The following is a 26,862-nucleotide window of genomic DNA, read 5'->3' as shown; positions in this document are numbered from 1 at the left end:
AACGATGAGTCGTCCCTACCGGACGTGTACGAGCGTCCAGACTTTATGGTATATCGGCAATGCACTAATTCATAGTGCATTAACGTGGCTGCACCTCCGGTGGCTTTAATGGAGCCTGCCCCGGCAGTTCCTGAAGGGAAGGGTTGTTCCACCCCTCCTCATATCGCGCATCCTCGAAAGGTCTCACATAGAACAATCTCCGTTCTGAAGCTTCTATACCAGATTCTCTGTACTCGTTGGTGCATCGAGTGGAAGTGGCCGCAATCGAGTACTATGTCGCGTAACATTACGTTGCTCACCAAGTATTAATGGTTCACCGAGCGTGTCCCGAATGAAACACGTTCATCCGACCACGAATTAATAAACTTGCTTATTCTCTATCTATATCTCTATCTCTATCTCTATCTCTATCTTTATCTATCTTTCTCTATTTATATCAAAAATGTTAAACGATAAGAAAAATATCTTTTCTTTTCTTTATATTATTTATATCTTTGTATTATTATTTTGTTTTTCTTTTCATTTTTCTTTTCTTTTCTTTTTTCTTTTTTCTTTTTTTGTATACTTACCTTCTTTATATCACAGTACTACGGTCCGGTAACTACCGTTGTAATATATCGCTTAAGGATTTCGAGGATATTTTTCTCAAACAAGGATGAATTTATCTACGCGAAATTACAACGTTAGTATTATTTCTTTTTACCGTAAAAATAAGAGAACTTAGAAGAGAGAGAGAGAAAGGGTGGGAATGGGAAGGGGTGAGGTGGGGTAGCTAGGGGGAAAGAAAAGAAAATATCCTTTAGGACATATAAACGATACGAGGATACTAAACCCTAAGTACTCTCACGAATCTTGTCGGGATATATCTACCTGATAATAAAGGTTCAAAGAAAACGGAAGGCTAAACTTAATGACCAGGCTTGAGAAATATATAACTTTGCGAGATCGATTAAAACAATATATATAAAACAAGAAAAGGCTGAGCAAGCAAGTAACTCTTTTTCTTTTCCTTTTTTTTTCTTTTTTGTTATTTTATTTCTTTAACCGAAATAACACTGAAAGCATTAAATGTTAATACTCTCTATAATACCGTGTTGCATTACTTTGAAATTGCATACAGATATGAAAATTTTTGTTTTCAAACGTAACGTAGGTACACTTTGTTTTGTTTCCTCCCTCCACAAACCAATAACAAGGTTAATTAATTAATCAAGGTTAATATCGAACAGAATTCTAACCGTATAAATAATTAATAGAGAATACAGGTCTTCGTGGCTCAAGTGGTAGAGCGTTCTTTCGGTATGCGAAAGATCCTGGGTTCGAATCCCGGGCCTCTCGATTTGTTAAACAATTGAAGCTCGAATTTTATTGGGAGAGTTCTTCGAACGAACAAATGCGTCAGGGTTGCGTCACTAAAATAATAAAAAAATAATTAATAGAGAATAGAAAATTGCATAGACAGTATGCTGCAATTAGACGGTGTTGTTAAGCTTTACAATTTTATTACGCTACTAGTGTTCGAAAATATTTCGTGAAATCGGCGTGCCAAAATGCAGATAGGTATTTCTCGTATCGTTTAACCTTCTCCCCATCCTCCCCCCCAACCAAAAAAAAATCATATCCTCGCAAACTCAAAGGGTACACCTTTGAAGGTAGATACTTGAAAACGAGGAAGATAAAAAACGAGAGAGGTGAAAAAAAAAAACCAAATTTTAGGGGTAAAAGTATTACGAGTACAATCGTTTCGGTGACATTACGACTGCTTTTTCTTTGACTCGGTGAGAAGTTAAAGAGCAAAAGCATATACTACATATGTTTCCATAATATACTTTTAACGTCGTTTAAACCGACGTACTCGAAAACCGCAAGAGTTTTATGAACCGACGACAAGAAAATGCGAGAAGCCGTTACGCTTGGATTAAAGTTATATCGTGTAAGGTGAAGCTATTGTTAGAGACGTATGATTGTTCTTTCCTTTCGTTTTTTTTTCCTTTTCTTTTTATTCTCCTTCTATTTCTCTCTTTCTCTCTCTCTCTCTCTCTGTCTCTGAGCACCTGTTTTTTCTGATTCAAGGATAAATTCGCAAAACACTTCTGGCTTAATGTCTCACGACACACGTAATCCGATAAATGCAAAGTTAGGAAGAGAGAGACAGAAATATATATAGAGGATGAAATTCGTTAATCCTTATTTTCACGTATTCCTATGTAACGTCCCCTGTCACTTATCAGCTTCTATTTATTTTGTCAAAGGATTAGAAGATTTAGATCTTGAATTCTTCTTGTACTAATAATCCCTCCCACTACGATATACTTTAAAAACAAAATGAACAAAATTATAACGAACAACATTTTTTCCTATAATTTTAATTAATATATTATTTTAACCAAATTACTAAACACACACACACACACACACATATATATATATTAATTTACTAAACAACTACTTTGTACATCTGTATTATCAAAAGAAAAAAAAAACAATGTTATCGTTCATGATCGTAGGTTCGGCGGGGATGATAGTCGTAAAATTTTTCCAAGAGAATTGAAATGGGGATATTCGAAGTGACGATAACCGTAACGATGAAAATTCGCTCTCACGCATCGAATGCGTAATGCTTGATTTGCAATTCTCTCTTTCTTTCTCTCTTACTCGCTCACTCGCTCGCTCGTTCACTTACTCACTCTTTCTTTCCTTCCTTCCATCTCACTTTCTTTTTTTCTATTTTATACCACTACTACGTCCGGAAAATCCTGGAGAGTTATAGTGACTTTGCGCAACCGGTATTCCGTTTTCTCACTCACTCACTCACTCACTCACTCACTCACTCACTCACTCTTTCTCTCTCTCTCTCATTCACTTTTTCTCTTTCTCTTTTCCTCTTTTCTCTCCTCTGTAAATCCGTCCTTTTGCCACACTGGAAAGGAAGCACTTTATTGCAATCCTTCGCCGTAAGAGAGAAACTCGAAGGGCTCGCATTTTCGAGATATCGCCATCGTCTACTCGCGGATACTTTACGTACGTACCTAACTTCTATATATATATATATATACAGGGTGTCCCGAAAGTCGCTTTACCGAGAAAATTAAAACAATAAATTAATATAAGTTTATAAATGTATAAATTGTCGTCGCAAATTTTGTATGACTCTATGAAAAAGTTAAAATGAAAAATACAGTTGCGATACGACGTATCTCATATTTTTGCACATTTTTTGTTTTGTTTTTTATCTTTTTAATACAATATATAACGTTTTAATAAAATATAATATTTAATTCGTCCGTATATTGATTTAATTTTAAATATTTATTTTTATGCGATATTTCGGTCACCGTTAATAACCACCGTGAACGGATTGGACTGGTGATCGACGTGACAATCAACGTGTCAATAGAATTACAATATTATTGTTTCTTTTCATTTGAAAATACGTATCATCGTTTACGATGTTGTTGATAAAAAAGTATAGGCCAACAAAACGTTGCCCAATTCAAATGCCTAACAAACAAAAATTCAATAATTGCTATTTTTCGATTGAATAAAGCGACCTTTGGAATACCCTATATACATTTTGTGTGTATGTGTATATATATATATATATCATGTATGCACTTTCTCAACCTCTTTCTTCGGATAATAATACGAACATCAAGCGGCGGGCTTGCACGCTAAATACTCACAGGAGTCGACTGTATAATTGCTTTTCATTCATCCATTTTCTCCGGGCTCTTCCTTGTTTTCCGTTGAACGCATTCAGGGAAGCCGCCCACGATCGCGTTACTTCGTTCGTCGAAACTTTACGAATCCCTAAATACGGTGGAAACTTCTTCAACTTGGTGGCAGAACGTGCTGTTAGTGCGACGCGTTATCAACGAGATTTCAAACACTTTCAAATCCATTGTGCATCTATCTGTCTATTTGTTTCTCCTTCTCTCTCTCTCTCTCTCTTTCTCATTCTCTTTATCTTTATCTTTCTTCTCTTTAAATGTGAGAATATATTGATTTAAATTTATAACAACGAATCGTTATTCGTTTTAATCGTATCATTTCGTTTCATTTCATTTCGTTTCGTTTCATTTCGTTTCGTTTCGTTTCGTTTCGTTTCGTTTCGTTTCGTTTCGTAAAAAGGCACCGATTTTACTTTTTTACAAATAAAAAGAAAAATAAACAGAATAATAACAACGAAAGAGAGACGTTAGAGATCGGAAAGATTTCCGACCGAAAAAAAAAAACAAAAAAGAAAAGAAAGGTACAAATCCCTTGGTCCTCTTTTATAAGTTAACGATACAGTGCTACCACTAAAAGCGATCTTAAAGTTTTCACGGAAAATCAACAAGTACGTGGAATTGAAGAAGTTTCTTCTTAGAATGAAAGAAAGAAAAGAATAAAGTACAAAGAAGGGTGCAGATACTGCTTCGAGATTTCAAAGAAAAGACGTGGTTCGAACTATAAAACATGGGATCACCGATATAAAGTTTTATTAGCGAATTCTCTCTCTATCTCTCTCTCTCTCTCTCTCCCTGATCTTTCCACACGTTTTTCCTTCTTATTCCTTCCCTCCTTTCCTCATAGCTATCCTCCACCGTATTTTTTTGATCCTATCCTTTAGAGAAAACTTTCATTGGCCTTCCACTCCTCGTAAGACAATGTATCGTCAATTTATTGTCGCAAACCTCTACGCACCCACCATTCGGGGTTGAAGGTTCACATCTTGGATTTTATGAATTCTTTTTTTTTTTTTAGATTATTGATAAAAAAAAAATATAAATATCGCAATATACATACAATTTATATTTATATATATATATATTATTTATACTTTGAATTTTTGTAAATTATGATCGGAAGAATATTATAAAAAATAATTATGATCATTATTTGAAACAATATTACTATTGTTATTAGTATTTTTAATACTTATTCACATGAAAAAAGATTTATATAGTTAATATAATATTAATAAATATAATGATATTTAATAAATATAATAATTTAATATTATAATAATAAATAAATATATATATATAAATATATATTATAATGGTGTGTATGGAATGATGACACTAGTTCGATTTATGAAAATCAAGAAAATGTTTAGTAACAAAATAAAGGTTTGCACGTAGAAACTCGTGATATTTATTTTGCATCTTGTGTAGTAGAATCAAGGCGAATGGAAAATCATAGAAGTAATTCGGAAAGAAAAATATTGTATTACTCTTTTACTCTCTCTCTCTCTCTCTCTCTCTCTCTCTTATTTCGAAAATATTTAGAGATAGCGTAGGTGATAGTGAATGAAACAAAACGGCCAACATTTTACGTTATAATTTAGTATCACGGGAGTGAATCTTTGACGTCAACGTAACTGGGCAAATTATACGAACTACCTCTGTAATTTGTAGACTAGGAAAAGTCCTACGAATATGAAGCAAGGAAAAAAAAATAAATCCAAGGGTAAGAAAAACGAGGAGGAGGAGGAGAATCTCACGTCGTTAGATAAAAGAACTTCCGCCTTGTCTTATTAGAGTCAACTAATAATTTATTCGCTAAACGTACTTACTTATTTACTTACTTATTTACTTACTTACTTACTTACTTACTATACGTTACGGAACAACGTTGAAATACAAGAACAAATATTGTATCCTACTGTGATATTTTTCAAACTTTCATCAGACAGAATATTTTTACTCTTGATAGGTAGATATCGTGAAACATAGGATAAAATATCCTGAAACTTTTTTATTAAATAACTTTACTCACAGACAAATAACAGTATTTTATATCTCTACGGGAAATTACAAATATTTATATGAATGTAACGTTGAGATACTGCATGTATTTACGATCAAAAGAAAAATTTACATTTTGATCCATGAAAATATGATATTATTAGATATGGTCGTTTAATTTGAAAATATTTCATATGAGCGAGATTTACGTTTACAAATATTTATTGTCCTTTTCTTCCTTTTTTTTTCTTTTTTTTTTTCTTTTTTACGTATTATCAGAATACAAGCAAAAGTGCGTATTGTTTTTGAAATTCTCTTTTTATAAATTTTGATTAAATTAGATATGTAGATTTTTTGATAATAATAAAAAATTATTATCGTTTACCTGTCTTTATATATTTCTAGATTACGAATAACATTATATCGAGCATCTTTGATCATAGATATTTAATTGAGCATAATTCTAAATATATTCATATTTTAACACCTACATTTTATTCTTTATACAATTTATTTCTTTATAAATATTATTACTGTAAATAACTTTTTTAATCATCGTTATGATTTATATCTATTTATTTCTTTATACAAATTTACGTATTCCTTTTTTATTTATTTCTTTATACAATATTACGTATTCCTATCAGAATATTAATTAACGAAAAATAATAATTTCTAATATTAATGACCACAAACAATTAGTATTAGCAGTAACTGTAATCTACAATTATTACAACTCAATTATCTACACGCGTGTAGGTATATTAATTGTTTCCAGTTACAATCTTAAACACTTCAAAATAAACCCATTCTGTCATAATGAAACAGAACATACAAAATTAATTATTAATACAAATTAAAATTACATTCTGTGTTAATCATAAAACTATTGTAATACATTCTTGTTACGTTAGTTTGAAAATCAATTGACATTGAGAGATATCGGGAAAAAAAAATATATATATATATATTGTTAACGAATAAAATGAATATCTTTTTTATATATAGTTTTTATTTTTATAGAATTTTTCAATTTATTCTATAAACTAGTTATATACCCTCCAGACCGATTTTTCTACAACACATCACATGTTTTTCTATTTTCGTTCGCAGATATGCATGCTTCGATCTTACCCCGAGGCTTTTTTCTCTTTACTTTTCACGAAGAGAAATAGTAGGTAAAAGTGACGTAAATGCTTTAGTTCATTTCGCTATTTTATTATTCTTTTTTTTTTTTTTCTTTTTCTTTTATAACCCATCGATTTTATCGAATATCATATTGAAAACATAAAACAAGTAGAAAAATAAAAAAATAAAGAAAGACATAAAATTAATATTCGAACAAATCTATAATAAATAGATATAAATCACGTAACGATGAGATCAAAATTACTTTATCGTGTAGAAAAATGTAATAACTTTACGTATAAATGAATGATATTAAATCGCCAGTAGTCACGGTCGTTCATTTTCTCGACAACGTTACAAAAACATTTCAAACGAGTCTTATCAGAAAATATCACGATAAAATGTTGAAAATTTGCAAAAATTCTTTATAAATCTAACCAATAATTTGTTTTTCAATATTAACTTTTATGTTCTTAGCATCCTAAGTAACAACTTCCCCTATCTCGTGGAAAATAATTGATCTTAAAATGTAATTAGGATTGAATTATAAACACGATTAATAAAAAAACAAACAATTACGTTATCAATACGTACACGTGTAATGAAATTTTGTTCATGCTTTATCATTGGTAAATCAAGGTACATCTTCTCGTTCGATTCTGTAAACTACTCTCTGGTGTTATCGACGTTACTATTCGTCCAAAAGAGAAAAAATAAACGAAAGAAAGGTACTAACCGAATCCTACATTTCTCTAGGAAGAAAGAAAGTGGAACAGTTGGAGATCTCTACTGCGTGTCATACATTATTCAGAAGGGTTCATCATAATCGTGGAGCAAGCAAGCAAGCAAGCAAGAAGAAGAAGAAGAACAGAGAGAGAGAGAGAGAGAGTGAGAGAGAGAGGGAAATAGAGAGGTTAAAGGGATACCATAGTTTCTCGCGAATTTCAAAAGAACCCAGATAACTTAGTTACGTGTTTGATTGAAGAAATATTAAGAACAATTTAACTATCATTAACGTCACACACAATTGATATATATATATATATATAATTAATCGTTAATTTAATTATTTTTACGGACGAATAATTTTGTTCAATGGTATAATTAATTACCATTTATTTTATTTTTCAAATAAATAATAATCATTTTTTCTCTTGTTCGATTATAAAATACACATTTATTAATGCGCATAAAATTATTTTTTCATGTTAACTCGTAATTCCAAGACTCGTCAAATTTAAAAACAATATTATTAATTATTCCATCCTTTCTTAGTTAAAACCAAGATATAAAAAACACCGTAAAGAATAATGTTTTTTTTTATACACAAAGAAAAAAATTATTCCAATTTTTAATAACCTTTTTTATTTAGAAATATCTCAATGATATTATATATTGGATTTATTTTTAATTTTAAAAGAAAATAATATATTGTCGATGTATTTGATTTATCTCAATTGAATCCTCCATTTTGGTTTTAACGATAATTATATTTTTTCAATTTAATCGTATATATGTGTATTAATATTACATTTGAAAATATATTTTAACGGTATGGTAAAACCGTGTAATCTTAATGATTCGTTATACTCGTAACCAGTTAATTCCGTTCGTTTCATCAACACGGAGACTCAATTCGTCGAGAAGATACTCTTCGGGTGAGAAGAAACGGTGGAACGCCATTTATCGTCTGAGTCGTGGCTGGAACCGTTTTGTCTCAGTATTTCTTCCAGAGTTAGTGGTTGGGGTCCAGCCAGTAGAATAAGGAAGAACAGCTGTGGCAAGGGTGTGGTATCTCCAAGCTCTTCCTTCAGTTAAGGAATTTCAATGGACGATAATATAACAATAAAGGAGAATGTTAACTAATTTTTCAATTTATAAATACCTATAATGTACTACCTACTATAAAAGAGAAAAACAAAACCGATACTAATAACGTCTGTATAATAATGAAGGAAAAATAAACGAAAAAGAAAATAAGAGAAAAATTATAATAAAATAAAATGAAATAATAAATCAATAATATTTGGATTTAAACGAAACGAAGACAAATAATAATACGTAATTTTAATAATAAACGTACCGTGACCGCGGTCAAATTACCACGTTCTGTAAATTGTTACAAAATTTACATTATTAAACGCATAAAATGTACATTATTCATTTCTAAATAAAACAAAGATATATTATTTACTATATCCAATTGGCTAAAATCTTATTATATATGAAAATATATCTTTTTATTAAAAGCAGTCATTTGAACAGTAAAAAGCTCACGGCAGGAATAGGTATATATTAAATTTCGATACGCGTTTAGTGTTAATTAATTTATACCAATAAGATATCTACGAAAAATATAATAATAATAATAATAATAATAACGAAAGAAAAACGAATAAATATAAATAAATATCTTGCTCGTAGGGGAGGTGGGGTGGGGGGAGATGAAAGAAATATAGAAAGAAAGAAAGATGTGATTTTGATAAGAGACACACAAGTTAGGAATTTAAAGAGTAAGCAAGAAGGAATGAGATGTGGTTTAGCATAATTATTAAACGCATAAAATGTACATTATTCATTTCTAAATAAAACAAAGATATATTGTTTACTATATCCAATGGGCTAAAATCTTATTATATATAAAAGTATATCTTTTTATTAAAAGCAGTCATTTGAACAGTAAAAAGCTCACAGCAGGAATAGCTATATATTAAATTTCGATACGCGTTTAGTGTTAATTAATTTATACCAATAAGATATCTACGAAAAATATAATAATAATAATAATAACGATAGAAAAACAAATAAATATAAATAAATATTTTGCTCGTAGGGGAGGTGGGGTGGGGGGGAGATGAAAGAAATATAGAAAGAAAGAAATATAGAAAGAAAATAAGATGTGATTTTGATAAGACACACAAGTTAGGAATTTAAAGAGTAAGCAAGAAGGAGTGAGATGTGGTTTAGCCCATGCAATATGTATTGGCCGTACGTGCACGATATTCTATTGGTCTTTTATTGTTATATGCCATTCTCCTTCTGGTGGTTCTCCTCTATCCCCCACGGTAATCCCATGGGAACGTTTCTCCGTTGTCCTTGAAGCGCGCTTCCATTTTTATGGGCCATAAGGGAAAATAAGTGCGACGAGGAAGGTCTTGGATAGGTAAAGAGCCATGGTTAGACTCGTAGACTCGTAGACCCGTAGTTTTAGTAGAACTTTCCAGGGACATTTTAGATCACCTTCCATTGCCTTTCTTTCCCATTTCTTCTTCTTTTCTTTTTTTTTTTTCTTTTTCTTCTACTTCTTCTACTTCTTCTTATTCTTATTCTTATTCTTCTTCTTCCTTTTCCATCCTTTTCCATTTTATTTTCTTACTCTTTCTACCTTTTCTTCTTCCTACCTCCACTTTCCTTACGCACTTAACTCAACTTCTCCTTTTTTTTTCTTTCTTTCTTTCTTTCTTTTATCGTCGCTTGAAGTAGATCATCCCTGACAATAAAAATTCTATGGTATTCGTTCAGAAACTTGTTTTATAAAAATCAACAACGTAAATAGTATCGAAACATTATCCCCTTTTTTTCAATTTGTCGAATACCTTTGTCAAGTTTTTGCATCTCATCGAACTTTACTACGTTTCTCGTTAATCGTAAATTAAAATTGAGAGGAAATGTTAAGTTTCTTCATTTACGAATGGTATCGTGACGTTTTCATTGAAGAAAATCGTCGTCTTCTTTCGTGAAATGTTAAATAATTCTAATCAAAGTCGTTCTCTCAAATGGTGATTTAATTTCTTCGCTTCAACTGTTAAGTATTCGCACAGATGTCCAGGATTTCTCTCAAACCCCATTTCCTTCTCTCAAACCCCTTTTTAGTAGTACAAACGTAGGTAAATTTACGTCATAGCTTTAGTCAGCTTGCCGTAATACAAATCTACATGTAAATTTTGTATTTAACGCTTTAAGTAATATTAACGTTAACTAAAACGTCCCGTATGCTCTTTCCCTATTTCAATATAATATATTTATATAATATTACATGCTATATTTATTTATTTACTTTTCCATTAAAAATAAATATTATTCTTCATTTTCCCCCAACCACCTTCCCCACCATTCCCCTCGCGATATCTTGAAATTCATTTTGGTAATCCTAAAATTAAACATTCAAACGTGTCTAATTCGTATGCTTACATTTAACACGGCAATTAAATTTATAAAGAAAATTTGAATAGTAATAATCATTAGCGAGCTAACGAAGAAACCTTCCTGTTACCGAAATTAATTCGATTGCACTGTTTCTGGACGTAGTATATACGGTTTTCCGGTTGATTAGAACAACAGGCCCTATCAACATATCACGCTTGTAAACCCTTCGACAAGTAGATACCTATATAACATATATACATATATATATACACATACCCATACGATTTCCCTTACTGACTCACTGATATTACGTAACTAGATAACTCTGATATTACGTAATATAGTAACATCGTGTTAAGATTTCCATAAGAAGATAGTAACTATATCCTGTTTTCCCTAGTGATTTTATATAACGTTTTAGTTTAAAGAGTTCGATGTTTCGAAGTGAATGAGAGAGGGGATGGGAATGGGGGGTGGGAGGTTAAATAAGGGAAGGAAAAAAGGTCAAGCTAAAAAGATCAAAAGATTTTAACTTGTACGTACGTACATTTGCGAACGGTCACGAAAGTTTTTTCTTATTTTTTTTTCTTCTTCTTCTTCTTCTTCCTCTTCTTCTCTGCGAAGTTCCATGCAGTTTCTTAGAAACATTAATTAAAATCACTATCCGATGGGAATCCGTGATATCGGTATGGATAAATTTGAAAATCAGTTTTCTCGGTGTTCCCAATTAAATGTGGCGAACGTGGTTATACTATTTTTTTTTCTTTGGGGATCAATATGAATGAACTCGAAACGTATTCGACCGACTCACCTTTCCACGCTAATTAATACAACTGCCTGCGGTTTGCCGCGTGACAATTTTCATATTTATACGCCGATGCGAAATATCGTTGTGAAAAAATTGCGCGAAATTTCTAACAAACGATAAAACATAACTTTAAAGAAAAAATGTTATAAAAGAAAAAAAGAAAGAGAGAGAAAGAGAGAGAGAGAGAGAGAGAGGAAGCGAAAGATTATTTCAAGATTAACGTGTTATCGCAGTATATTCAGAATCTTTATGTGTTATTCATTAAAACTTGACTTTCCCCATATATATATATATATATATATAATCCTCATGATCCTCTCAATTTTCTATTCGAATGAATAATTTTATTCGCAAATTTGGGATACAACGTGAAATTTGGTCAGAGAACAATTTATCTTTTTTATTTTTTATTATTAAGTTTAAGTTAAAAGGCTAACGTAAAATTTATGAAAAGAGAGGAAAGAAGTAGAAGAAGAAGAAAAAAAGAAAAAAAGAAAAAAAGAAAAGAAAAAAAAGAGAAAATAAGTGACGTGAAAGGAAGGGAGAGAGAAACGAGGAATAGCAGGGGAAGAATCGTAACTGTTTGCACGTCAAAGGTCGTTACGAACTGTAAGATCCCCAACGTTTTAGTTGGCTCAACTCTTGCTGCAGAGAAGGACCAGACTGTGAGACGCTCCAAATCGGATGTATACACTGTTGATTGAGGCTTGCCTACCACCTTCTCCAACATCCAACCCCCAACCCCCAACCCCATCCACCCACTCTCTATCTTTCTCTATATCCTTCCTCTTCCCTTCATTTCGCCACGTCCTTCAACATTTCAAGATTTCTACCTATGCAGCAACTTTGATTAAATAGATTATTTGATTGGATTTATACAAGAGAGAGAGAGAGAGAAAGATATATATAAGAGTTAAATATTATTCTATGTGAATAAAACGTGTATCGAAATTAGTAGAAAATATTGTAATTACAATATAATAATTAATAAAAATAATATAATAATATTATTTTTTATATATAAATAAATATATAAAAAAACTGGTGTGTGTACTTATGTACGCACGTAAGAAGTTATACTTCTTTGCCGTACCAAAACGAATATAACCTCAATAACCTCAAAAATAACTTCAAAAAAAAACTTCAAAGAAAAAAATAACTTAAAAAAAAATAATTATTATTATATATATATATAAGAAAGAATAAAAAAAAGAAAAAACTGGTGTGTGTACTTATGTACGCACGTAAGAAGTTATACTTCTTTGCCGTACCAAAACGAATATAACCTCAATAACCTCAAAAATAACTTCAAAAAAAAACTTCAAAGAAAAAAAGTAACTTAAAAAAAAGAAATAATTATTATATATATATATATATAAGAAAGAATAAAAAAAAAGAAAAAGAAAATATCAAAATATAGATATCAGTCCACACTAAATATGAGATATATCGAATAACTTCACGCGTCAACAGCCATGGCGCGATTACAGCATTAGTTCTCGCTTCGATCATTTAAGTAAAGCAGCGCTGAGTACGATTAGTATTTGGATGGGTGACCCGCTTGAGAAAAAAAGGGGGGAAGAAGAAAAGAAGACAACCTCATGCCGTATACTTGAAATCGCTTTGCCGCGCGTTGTAAATACTGACAAACTTCATGGTGTCGTTTTTCCAGACGCTCGGAACAAAATCACTCCCCATTATATTTTCCCCAACGCGCCGAAAGAAGTATAACTTCAATAATATATATAATATAATTAATAATAAAAATAAATGCAAAATAAAAATTTGTCCAAAGAGAAAATACGTGTGATAGTTATTAAAAATAAATAATTAATATCGAAAGAATTGTTTTTTATTTTTTTTGTAGGTAAAATGTGGTGGTAATAGTTAGATATCGGGTTATATAAAATTTGTAATTACCCAAGCATAGGGTTTTTTCTCGTAGTGTAATTTTCTTCGTGTTAATTAACCCAGGATTTCTAAGATGTTCGGGATAACCGGTGGTACGGACAGGAGGCAGGTTCGTTACTCCCTTCGTTTTACCTTTTGCAACGTTGCGAAAAAGCGAAGCCCCACGGTGACGGAGTAAAAGAAAGTAACGTTAAAGTCGTTCTCGTCGATCCTACGGATTCATTATTCACCGGAACGAAGTAGAGGTCAGATGAGAAAGGCAAGCTAGGGGGTGTACGAAAGAAAATGGAAGGTGGAAGAACGGAAAGAAAAAACAAGAGAGGAAGAAAGTGAGTGAATGAGAGAGAGAGAGAGAGAGAGTGAGAGAGAAGAAAAGACTGTTGGTATAGAAACCTACGCTTGACTGGCAAATAATTACTACCCTATGGCCAAACGATGACGTCAGTATTCGTTAAAAGTTTAAATCAATCAACATCACGTTTTACTCTTTTCGAACTGAAAAGAATTGACTTGATTTTTCATCTCAATCTAATAAATACTTCCTTGTTCAAATATACGGATTAATAATTTAATTAATTGCCAATTGTTAACCATGATTTATACTTCCTTTGTATAATAATTATAAATAATTAACATTCGATCAGATCGTTTTGTTAGTCCGTGTATTAGAACAAGAAGTCTTTGATTAAAATGACAAATCAATGAAGTTATTATTATAATAATTATAATAATAATAATAGCAAAATATATATATATATATGTATATATGTATGTATGTATGTATGTGTGTATGCTCTTTAATTTAGTAAAAGCATATTTAGAGCATCCCATGATTTGACATTTTCTTTTTTACCGTCGTTATTACACGAATGTCCTAAAAGAGTCCATGTAAATCGTCCTTGAAGATTTCTCAAGGGGTGAAATGTTAATTTCCGAAATACATCCTCTCCACGTCGACATTGTTCTTTGAAGATAGCTTTCAAGCCGATTGCTCGTCGCGAGTTGGGGGATGCCACGAAGAGAGGAGAAAAATATTATGGGGAGAAATGTGAAAAAAAAAAAAAAAAAAGAAAAAAAACAAGAGACCATAAAAAACCAACGATTGACTCCGTAACTTATTCGGAAAAAAAAACTAAAGAGAAAATAAAAGAAAATAAAAGAAAAGTAGAAAGAAAGAAAGAAAGAAAGAAAATGTTCTTCTCGCATAATAATCGAGGGAAGGTTTTGAAAACGAACAATTTCTAATCTTGTCACGTAGATACTTTGCAACTCCCATATATCTCTTAATCTTTGAAAGGACAATTTAGAGGAGACTAAGAAGGAAAACTGTAACTTGTTGGTTACACACACGATGCGCATCGTTGTGTCTTGACTGCATATTAATTAAATTTCACAATGCTTGGCATAAATGCGCGCGCATTCTAGTTACATCGCTACATTGTATATGCTCGTATCTTGATGTATATGTTTATACGTACTACACTGTAACCATATAGTGTGTATTTAGTTCGTAATAGGACCTCGGTGCAGTTTGCATATCAATTCTCTTGGTATAAACTATACCGATAACAGGACTATCGCTTGCTTTGCCTACGATCTAATTTGTCACAGTTAATCATTATCTAACGAATTTGTATATTACTAATTACGAAACGTGCACACGTTCTACAGAATTTCGCATTTTAAAATGGGATTTCAAATGCGTACAGAAAAATATATATTATCTTTCGTTCGTTTGATTACGAATTATTCATATTCTTTTTTGCTTTTTAATGTTGTTTTATTTGTTCGTTCGTTTGTTTCGTGTTTTTTCCTATTTTTTTTCTTTCTTTCTTTCTTTTTTTTTCTTTTTTTCTCTCTTGCTTCTTTTAATTCTTTTATCGCAATTTCAAAAGCAATCCGAATAATTTCTGCGACCGACAATATCTACAAAAGACAAAAAAAGAAATAGAAAAAGAAAAAAAATTATAAATTCAGAATTTAATTTTTCGGTCTCCTGTAGACCGATGACCCACCCCCATGAAGTTTCAATTAATATACAAAAAGCTTACGGTACCTTTAAAGTTCTAACAGTACAATCAGACGGTAAATGAAAAACGTGTGCACGGGACAGTTCGATTTGGGAATGAAGCTTAAGAAACTGGAACCTCATTTTTCTTACAATCTTATTATAGTCGACTTTGGTTTGTTTATTTGTTGGATTTTTGTTTTCTTCTTCTTTTTTTTTCTTAACATTATTAAAACATATCCTCATTTCGTATAATAATACCGAGTCGAAATTTTTCATTCCTTCATATATTTCGTTCGTTAATATTATATATTATATTTCTAACGGGATAAACTTTTAAATAGAAATTGTCGAAGTTTTGTTGGAAAAATAACTAGTATTAGTATCGTTCGTAAGTATAAAAACACCGATATTTATTGGATAAACAAAACCATAACTATAAATTCTCAGATGAGTGGTATCCCTTGGGAAATTATTCTCCGTATTGTCAGCGATACTACGCGTTTCTAAAACAGAAATAACATGAAATTTAAAGATTTATATCAATTAAAGTAGATTTCAAGTGGATACCAGGTAGCACACAATCAATTTTACATCATTTCATTACTTTGTTTTGTTTGTAATAGATACACATATATATATGTATTTAAGTATTTACTTACATACGTCCGAATAACATCGAATATTTTGTGAAGATTATCATTTTAATATTCTAAAAGTTTCGTTATGAATTCTACGAATCAATATACAGTCCTATATTTATGAATTTATCTGACAACAATATATTTACTTACATACGTTCGAATAACGTCCAATATTTTTGATCATTTTAACATTTTAAAAGCTTCGTTAAGTATTCTACGAATCAATACGATCCTACGTTTGTATGAATTTTTTTCATACAAATATATATCTTCTTCTTCTTTCTATTTTTATTAGAACTTTGTCCTGTTATAATAGTTTTTTTTTATTACTATTTCTAGAAGCGATTTATTGTTTTTACCGAGGATAGGTTGCTAGCCTCATCCTCATAAAAATATATATGAATAAAATTTTGAACAAAAATATTGCTAGTTAATGTAATATTTGGGAGACTAAGGAGACAAGTTGAAAACAATGTTCGTAATTATTTGTTCTTATCCCTTCCAATACTTTAAATCTAATCTATAAATCAATTTCATACTTTAACTATTCCCTTCTGATGTGTGAATTCACATATATTACCTATTTAAAATATATATTAATATTTTAATTGGTTGATATTATTATTTTCATTTTACATGTTACCGTGAAAGACCGAAATTGGAGAATGTCAAGATTCGCATGGTGATATGTCAACAAATACGTCGGTGAAAGACCGATTATTTAGGTTTATTCTTACACATTAATATTTCGAGCATACACCAAACGACCATGTAAATCTTGACATTCTCTAATTTCGGTCTTTCACGGGAACATATACAACATATAAACAGTATAGAACAGAGAAACAAATAATATTATAGTAATTAAACTAATCGCAAAATCATTTATCTTCTTTTGTTTTCCAGTGTTCGCATTCCGTTTCGGGGGACTTTTCGGAACGTGTGGCGGCTCTATTACAGACATCTTCGACGCAAGACGACTGCTAGTTTTCAAAGGGAAGTATCCGAGTCATCATACTCCATCTTCCAAATACAAAACCCTTCGGAACGGTGGCAGAAGTTATCGAAACAAACTCAAGAACAAGAAAAACAACAACAACACACATCGTATAAACATAAGACGTATTAATCATTCTTGTCAAATTAATTCGTAAAAAATAATATTAAAGCGTTTAATAATAATAAGATATCGTATGTCCGTAATAATAAAAAGCAACGAAAGTGAAGTAAAAAAGAAAAGAAGAAAAAAAAAAGAAAATAAGAAAAAAAAAGAAAAAAAGAAAAAATAATTAACGAGGAAAATCATGAAAGCTTTCGGTTTTTTTCTTGGGATTATCTCGTTTCGTGTAAGATAATATATAAGATGATATATTAGATAAGGAACAAATCGTCCGATTATTTTCGCACGTTGACTCACGTATCATCGAATATCCATATAATGAAATTGACTATAAAAATCGTAGAAAATAGCAAACCCGTTTTGCTTGAGTCGACGTCGAAGTTTCTAAACATTGCCTAACGCATATGAGCCATAAACGATAGCACGAAGGATCGTTATTATTAGAATTCGATATAAATGATGGGTTTTACATTGAATCGATAGAAAAAAATCATAAAATATATCCATCGAAAGCCAATATTGTGTGAAATTTTAAAGTAAGACAGGGAACAAATTCTTGTGTAAGAGATTGGATTGCGCTAACTGAATACAACAAATTGAATTCTGAAAAGATTGAAAAGGTACGATATTGTATCTATCGAAGATATTATTCTATAAAAAGGGAGAGAGAAAGAAAGAAAGAAAGAGAGAGAGAGAGAAAGAATATGATAACGGTATCGATCATTTATTCAAGACTGATAGAAAGTTATATAAACTGCGTCAGTCAATTTATTATATAATAAAATATTCCGTTACTCTCTATTTGTGATATCATTCAATTTCAACACGCATTTAAAATATTAAACACAAATACGATAGAAAATAACGATCTTTAAGAAAATGTAATTAAATCTTACGTATGCTCTGTGTGTGTGTATGTGTGTGTGTGTATGTATGTGTTATCTAATAAAACAAATCGTTATTGTTAAAACAATATCTTTTTAAACGTTAAGTTATTAAAATAGAAAGAGAGAGAGAGAGAGAAGTAAAAAACAGTTTGACACGTAGTACTCGTCGTGGTGAAAATAAGCGAAGCGATCAAAGCAATTCGGGTTACTCATTTGTCATAATTAATCACAGGACTAGTCAGCCGGTGTCACTTTATTGGCTAAACTTACATGCCGCGCTTACATGATATATAACGGCATCTTAGAATCTTCGTAAAATTGCTTTCACTTTGGTTGTGAACGTAGGGCAAGCCAAGAACTTAGGCTTATATTTTCTCATCATTTTAACATTAACATTTATAAAAAGAAAATATATATGTGTATATATATATAAAGTGATCGATTTTTCCCGTGTGTAAAAAGGGGGATTAATAATAAAAAAATGATTGACTGACGCGCGTATATACGTACCGATACAATATATACATTAATAAATACTTAACGCTCTTGAGTAAAGTTATTTAAAATTAAATGAATATCATCGTTAAAAAATCAATTCTGAATAACATTTAATCCACAAATTAAAAAGAAAGAATAAAGAGAAAAACAATTTCAAAGAATTTTCGTTTGTCAAAAAAATTCAATTATCAAAAAAAGATATCGATGAATGAACGAACAAATTATCAATAAAAGAGATAAACAAAAATTTATATATATATATATATATGAATAATATAACGAATACAAAAATGAAATTACATATAATGGTTGTACACCATCTTTTTACTAACATAGGAAAGAATAGTTAGGTATATATATATATATACCGTGGTAAAATCCTTGGGGAATAGAACTCGACTAGACAATGATCGTTCCGCTCGTGATCAATGGATGACACTTGAGTCTGAAGGAGGCGCGAGAATGGTAGGGGTGGTAGCCCGAAAAGAGAAATTGCGAAATTCTCTTGTCATTTGGGGGGCCGCCATTGTGCAGGCCACAACTCCGGAAGACTGGTGTATTGTTTCACGATGGAAAGTAGCGAGCAAGCGAACCACCCACCCACCATCTTGGTATGAAACGAAACACACGGTGTACTCTCCCCCTTGGAAGACAAATGAACGTTCTTCCATAGCATGAAGAACCTCCTTACCCTCCGTCCACCCCCTCGAACGCGTGCACGCGCGCACGCGCGCCCAAACTCGACTCTAAAACTCTTCTTGGTTGTTCTCTGATATCACTGCTTTCTATACTATTACTATTACTACTACAACCATAATCGCCATCACCATCGCCATCACCATTACTATCAACATTAACCCTACCGTATAATACCCCACTACCAACAAACTTATTCGGCCGTTTTATCCGTCGATCAGAAAGTTTCGTGGAATTAATTAGAAGCACGTTAAACAAAAAAGAAAAAGAAGAATAAAAAGAAAAAGAAATCTTCTTCTCGAATGCTTGCGAAGAATCGCTTCGTTTATTTCGTTTCCTATTTTTTTTCTTTTTTTTTTTTTGCTTTTTCTTGTTCTCTCTTTCGTTTCCTTTCTCTTACTCTCTCTCTCTTTCTCTTTCTTTTTCTCTCTCTTATTCTTTTCTTTCCTTTTACATTGTTTTTTCATCCTCTCTTTTTGTTTTTTTCACTTAGATACCCCTTTCTCTCATTTTCATTTTCTTTTTACTTTCCCACGAAAGATCGCGGATGCAAAAAGAAAAAAAAAAACAAAATAAAACGAACACTTCGTGCTATCATCGAAATTACGGTTAAGATAGTTTTTAACAATTACTCGAGTAAAGAAAGTCTTAGAAATATCGTTTTTAATTAATAAATAATTTTTTAACGTTATTTTAACTTTAAACAAAATCACGAGGACTTATTATAACGATTCTAAATTATTATCGATAACTCGGATTCGCTATTATTTTAGTTTAACGTCCACGAGAATAATTGTAAGAATTTTTCAAGAACTTTAATACCTAAGGTTTCAATTAAATTGAACGATTTATTTATAAGACTAGCTTGTAGTTTAGCTCGTAAAACCCAGCTGTCCTTGGCTTGTTAATATTCTTTCTTATATACATAAATACATAATATGTATATATACATATATATAGTGCCGTAAAAGACCGAAATTGAAGAATGTCAAGATTCACGTGGTTGCTTGATGTATACCTAAAATACCTAAAATACCTAAAATAGTAATAATAAAAATAATAAAATAATAATGTCTAAAAATAAACCCAAATATTCGATCTTCCACCGACATATTTGGTATATGTTGACATTCAACCATGTGCATCTTGACTTTTTCCAATTTCGGTCTTTCACGGTAACCTATACATATGTATGAATTACTTCAAAAAATTAACGGTCGTGTTAAACAATAATGGTCGCGTATTTAAATTGACTAAAGAATCATTTTTAATATATCGTCAATATATTTTCATTTTACAATGAATACTTTCAAAACAAATATCTTTTATTTTTTTCTTTTTTAACGTGAGATTACGTTCCATAAAAGAAACTAAACACGACCATGCTCATACTCGTATGCTTATTCCAGGCATGTGTTTCCTCCAGATACGGGTTTCGTTAGGGTACACTTGATTTCTACTGGGCATAATCAACATACTCGGGCCCAGAGAAACACTTGAACCTGGTGGGCCTCTGTAATTACCCGTCGATGGTGACGAGTAATTCATTGACGTTGATATATTTGATTGCCATTGTAATCTTCCAGCAGGGCCTCCTGGATCAGCTGATTCTAAACTACTGTCAAGAAGTGGCTCTTGCATTCCGGGATTCATTGGGTTCATGAACTGTGTGTGGATATCATTTACGAGTGTGCGAGTTCGTGGTCGTGGGCCAGCGAGATATATTGGGCCCATAAACTGAGTGGACATCATCTACGAGTGTAGGGGAGGGGGTGACTAGGGGTGTTGAGGGGATGGTTGTAATGAGTGTGTGGACGGAAATCATTGCTAGGGAAAAATACTGGGGGCAAAATACATGGGACTACTAGGCATACACAATATATATATATAGATATATATAATGAATTAATAAATAAATAAACAATATTTATTTTTTATTATATATTTTATTAATTATTATATACTTATTAATTATATATTTTACTTTTTATATATTTTATTATTTATTATTATTTATTTATTTATTTTTTACTCCGTCCCTTTCGGGTTTGAAGGGCTATATATTGTATATGAATATATGTATTGTATATGAATATATATATATATTCATATACAAAATATATATACATTCGCTTGAGAAATCTTATCTTCCTTTTCTTTTCTCTCTTTTCTTGAAAAGCAACTTGCTTAGAAAGGCAACCTGAGCACAGCTGGGTTAAGGATCAAAAGGATCTGATTAAATTGCTTCTGCAAGATGCGTTCACAGGTGTGACATTGACGGTAACCGGTGTGTCGCGAAAACGCATATCGCTGAGAGTTGAACTTTTGTTTGAAGAGTTTGGATTAAACCCAAGAGAGATGGGGATTATTCCAAGCGAAATGGGAATTTATCGATAGATAACGAACTAAGAGTACGGATAAGGATTAATAGATACAAGAGTTAGAATAACGATATGTAGAAAGTTTCTCAATCGTTTAATTAGTAAATACGCAAATTGATCGCATATATATATATATATATATTATATATTATATATTATATATTATATATTATACATTTTTGGCTTTATTTGTGAATCAGATTAAATATTAATGTCGAATATCGAAAATTTTTTAAAAAGGGGGTCATTGTGATTACAAATTTTCTTTGTATATATAATTTTGTACATATTGTTAAAAATGCAATACAAAAATCTTGACATATATAAAATTTCGATTATTTTAATTTTTATAATATAGCTTCGACGGTCAGATCGTTAAATACATTTTTATTTTCATAATATAATTTTTTAAGATTATATAAGAAAAAGAAAAGAACTATATTATACGAATACCAATTGCGCTTAAATACGTATACGTTATTTTGTACATCATTAGCTTTCGAATAGTCTTATAGTTAATAAAATTTTAACTACAATTACATAATTACGAATTTAAACGAAATGAAAAATATCGAAAAAAGGCAACAAATTTTGCTAAAGCAAACCACTTTGTCAATTTCTGATGTAATTTTGTTGTTGTATATAAATCTATTCAGTATAGTGGTAATCATACATAGTAAGAACTTTCTTAAATATCTCGTTTTAGATCAATAGAATCGAATAAATAAATCATTGACGCGAGTTACTTACAATTTTTCCAGAAAATATCGTATTTAAAAGTAGGTTATATTTTTGTATAGAAAAAAAATCTTTTTCCTTTCTCTTTGAGTACAATTATTTTCTATTAATTAAAAGTCTAATCACAATATATATATATAAGGCAGACAAAAAAATTTGAAAACTATTATTAGTTATTTTTATTGGAAACGAAAAAAAAATATATTCCAGAAAAAGCAGTTTTATTATTGTACCGTTTGACCGTAACGACCCAATTAATTAAATTGTAAGATAATATTGAAATGGGAGAGATTTCTTTTTTATTTTTAATACCTTTTTTCTTTTTTTTTTTTCTTTTTTTTTAATTTTGTCAAATTACGAACGAGTCAAGCTCGGCAACAGGAAACTCTTATCGACTAACAATTTTTGATATTTCTATTGAATATACGTGTTTCTGAAGCGTATCGGAACGTACTAACGAAATTTTTGCCCGAATATGTGTCTATGTAATTGGTCATCGATATGAAAGTGAATACGGAGTTATATATAGGTATATATAATATATATATATATACACATACGTACACACATAAATACATACATACATATATAGTATAAATTATTATCTAGACGATAAGAGGTAACTCGCGCAAAACGTGAATTTACATAGAGAGAGTTTGATGCGTTTGATAAGCGTATAAAGTATATTTCTATCTATGTAAATGCACGCTGATTTGCTGGTAGTTAAAATGAACTAACTCAGATGGAAAAGTATTTAAAAAAATGATCAAATATAATTATATATTATATACATTCTACGAGTATAAGATGTGTAATAATCCGTTGGAACATATCGCACTTGTAATCTGGACAAAAAAAAAAGGAGAAAAAAAGAAATGAAACAAATAATCAAATAAGTTATATGATTAGAGGAAAATCGTTTCGATGAAAAGAAAAAAAAAAAGAAATAAAAATAAAAAAACGTGAGATTTGTGAGAATAATTCGAAGATAATATGTACACGCAATGCGTCAAATAAGAAAAACATTCAATTTTATGTGTTATTATTATTATTATTATTATTATTATTATTAATAATATACTATTCGAAGTACTGCCATTATCGTTAAAATCGAAATCCACGAATACGATATTCGAAAATATCTCTTAATGCGTTTAAATGAATCTTTAGAATGAACGTTTTTGACTTAAATATTCTTAAATTTTTCTATTTTTACCCAACGTAGATCGCAATACTTTGATCGTAAATAAAATATTGTTAGATTTGTCGTTTTAACGCAAACACCGTTAGAAATTCTCGTTGGATTAAGATGAAAAATTTGTAAAAAAATGCGTGATACGTTATTTATAGATAATACACGACATATTATTATTAGAATGACGAATACAATTGGTCACGTTTGAAAATAATACAATTAATGCGGAACAATGATTCTGAATGGTCCCACGGCACAACGAAAAAAATAATAATAATAATAAAATGAAAAAAAAATAATAAAAAAAAAGCGAAGTTTTTCGTGTTTTTTACAAATCGTTTCTTTCTTTTTCTTTTTCTTTCTTTTTTTTTATTCGTTCATTTAGTGACATTTATATCCCGCACGCAAAAAAGATTTGAAGAGGAAACACAAGAAGAAATGTTTTCTCGTTTAAAGTCGAGACACATTCCTGCATAGAAACGAAGAATGGAAGATTCGAGTTGTCGTATTAGGTAATTCATACATACATACATACATACATACATACATACATACGTACGTACGTACGTAGTCTTCAAACTTATAGGCGGAAGTTGCGATTCTTTAAAAACAGCATTTACAAAACTTGTTACTCCCGCGAGAAATTCCACTCCGTCGCTCGTATTTTATCTGAGCTTCTCGGCTGTATGCGAACAGATCGAATAATAACGAGCGGAAAGTTCCAAGTTATGTGTATTTGTGCGTGTATGTGTATGTGTGTGTTTGTATGCGTGGTGGTGGGGAGGTGGACGCGTAGATGTGTTTGCCCCTTTCGAACGTTTCGAATTTTACCAGGTGATTGATTACGCTATAACTTTTGTTGATCTAAGCAAAACTCATTTAAATTAACGAAGTCTCTCGAAACGAGTGTATATATTATATATATATTATATATATTATATATACATATATATGAACTAAATTTATCTCTTACGATTCTCTACTTAATATAATAATAAATTGTACCCTCCGACATTTATCTCTTTCGCTAGTAGAGAGAAAATTTGTAACGGCACGTATGAATTAAGCGAGGATTTTCACTGAATTTTCATTCGAACACGTATATATTATTATCAATCTACGTGTGCAGATATACACGCGAAAAGTAAATGAGTTGTGTCTGGTGGTATAGATGGGGGTTGGAGGTAGGTGGGGGGGGGGGTGGTTGTATTAAAAAAAAAAAAAAAATAATACAAATTAATACCGAGTTACTTGCGTGTAGATTTATTATGCAATATCACGATTTAGCAAAATGTTCAGATTATATGTTTATTGATTTAATTCGGCTCCTTAGCATATCTCTTTTTTTTAATTCACGATATTATTATTGATTTTGTAATTTTTGTATATATATATATTTTACTACACGTAGCTACAACATGCGCATTTACGTTCGATGGATTAGCAATGTTTATATTTACACAGAATGATGATGAATCTTCGCAATCCGACAAACGAACGGAGCGTCGACAAAATGAAATAGAAACATCTGGGGTATCGTTCGTGTTTCATTCAACGATTAAATAAAGAAAAAGGAGAAACGTAAAAGAAAATTCAGAAGAAAAATCCTATTAAAAGATCTAAAGGAACGTAATTAGAGAAATTCATAGCCAATGAAAATTGTTAAACTCGTTTAATTAGATCGTGTACTATGTCTAAAGTTCTACCAGAGAAATAATAGCGAAGTTTATCGTTCGTAGAAAGTTTCATATGTATTGTTTGACGAGTACACAATACCAACGAGAAAATTTTCTCTCTTTCTATCTTTTTCTACTTTTTTCCTTTACTTTTTATTTAACTTTACTCTCTCTCTCTTTCTTTCTCTTTCTCTTTCTCTTTCTCTTTATTTATTTCCCTTATTCTCTCTTTCCTTTCTTTCTTGCATTCTTTTAACATTTTCGTTTATTAACGCACTCCCCTCCCCGGCCCCTGACCCCGCCCCTGACCCCGCCCCCACTCCCGTTCCTCCAACCTTTTTATTTACACTTCCAAATAATTCAATTCTCAATCTAAATTACATCCCTGTCGATAAATATTTTCAGCTCCGTTAAACGAAAGACCGATCGTTTTACTCTCAAGTTCCAACGCATCAATACGAAAATTACAGTTTGTTAATAATTATAATTCTATCTTCCGGGTTGTTGGATAAACTGCAAACTCGATTTCTCAATTAGGCCTTCGAGCAGGAATAGTAAAACTGGTGAAAATTCGTTTACGAGATTTATCGATAATCGTTAATATATTACAAATATTATTATTTATACTTACCTATAAATATACTAATAAAATATGTATACAAGGTGTCTCAATTGAAAGAGGATACCTTAAATATTTTCTTCCTTTTTTTTTTTAATGATATAAAAAATATTTAAAAGATACTTCGATCAGTGTTTCGAGAATAAGTACAACCTATGAAGAATAAGTACAACCCTGAAGTACAACCTATGGGTTTGCGATATATGTCCAATTACGTAATATACTAACACACATTAGATATTAAGAGAGAGAGAGAGAGAGAGAAAACTCATATATTTTCTTTATTACTTTTATTTCTTTTTATTTTTAATTGTTTCTTTTTTTTATTTCTTTTTTTTTGCAACTTTTAGATTAAAATTGGTACGATAATTGCTTCGTTTTCATACTAAAAGCTTCGTATCGTTGTATCTCACAGTTTTCACAAAGCTTTTAAAACAAAAATGATGAAAAAAAAACAAGTATGAGAGAGAGAGAGAGAGAGAGAGAGAGAGAGGGAGGGAGAATTGCAGAAAACTTGACGCTACTCATTACGGATAGAAAAAAAAAAAAAGGAAAACAGCAGGTTTTGCATATGCACGGGAGTCCTGTAGGAAGGGGAAGGGTTTGGGGGAGGAGAGAAGTGGTGGTAAAAAAAGGAAACTCTGGATAGTCGGAAACAAGAAAATTTGTGTATGA

At 30.9% G+C, this 26,862-nt stretch overlaps 1 protein-coding gene across 3 annotated transcripts in view; it reads left to right on the top strand.

Annotated features, from left to right (window-relative positions):
* Nucleotides 1-17,478, top strand: part of LOC122522892 — a 58,167-nt gene extending 40,689 nt beyond the window's left edge. For all 3 annotated transcript variants that reach the window (XM_043644257.1, XM_043644256.1, XM_043644255.1), the window contains one exon: nucleotides 17,284-17,478. In XM_043644257.1, the coding sequence (XP_043500192.1) occupies nucleotides 17,284-17,364 (81 nt within the window). In that variant the 3' untranslated portion in view covers nucleotides 17,365-17,478. The remainder of the gene's footprint in view (nucleotides 1-17,283) is intronic.
* The last annotated feature ends 9,384 nt before the right edge of the window (nucleotides 17,479-26,862 follow it).

This window comes from Polistes fuscatus, unplaced genomic scaffold, assembly GCF_010416935.1.
Source record: "Polistes fuscatus isolate 324 unplaced genomic scaffold, CU_Pfus_HIC Scaffold6, whole genome shotgun sequence".
Classification (NCBI taxonomy): Eukaryota; Metazoa; Arthropoda; class Insecta; order Hymenoptera; family Vespidae; genus Polistes; species Polistes fuscatus.
Note: the sequence above shows the minus strand (reverse complement) of the source record. Positions and strands in the feature narration are given on the sequence as shown.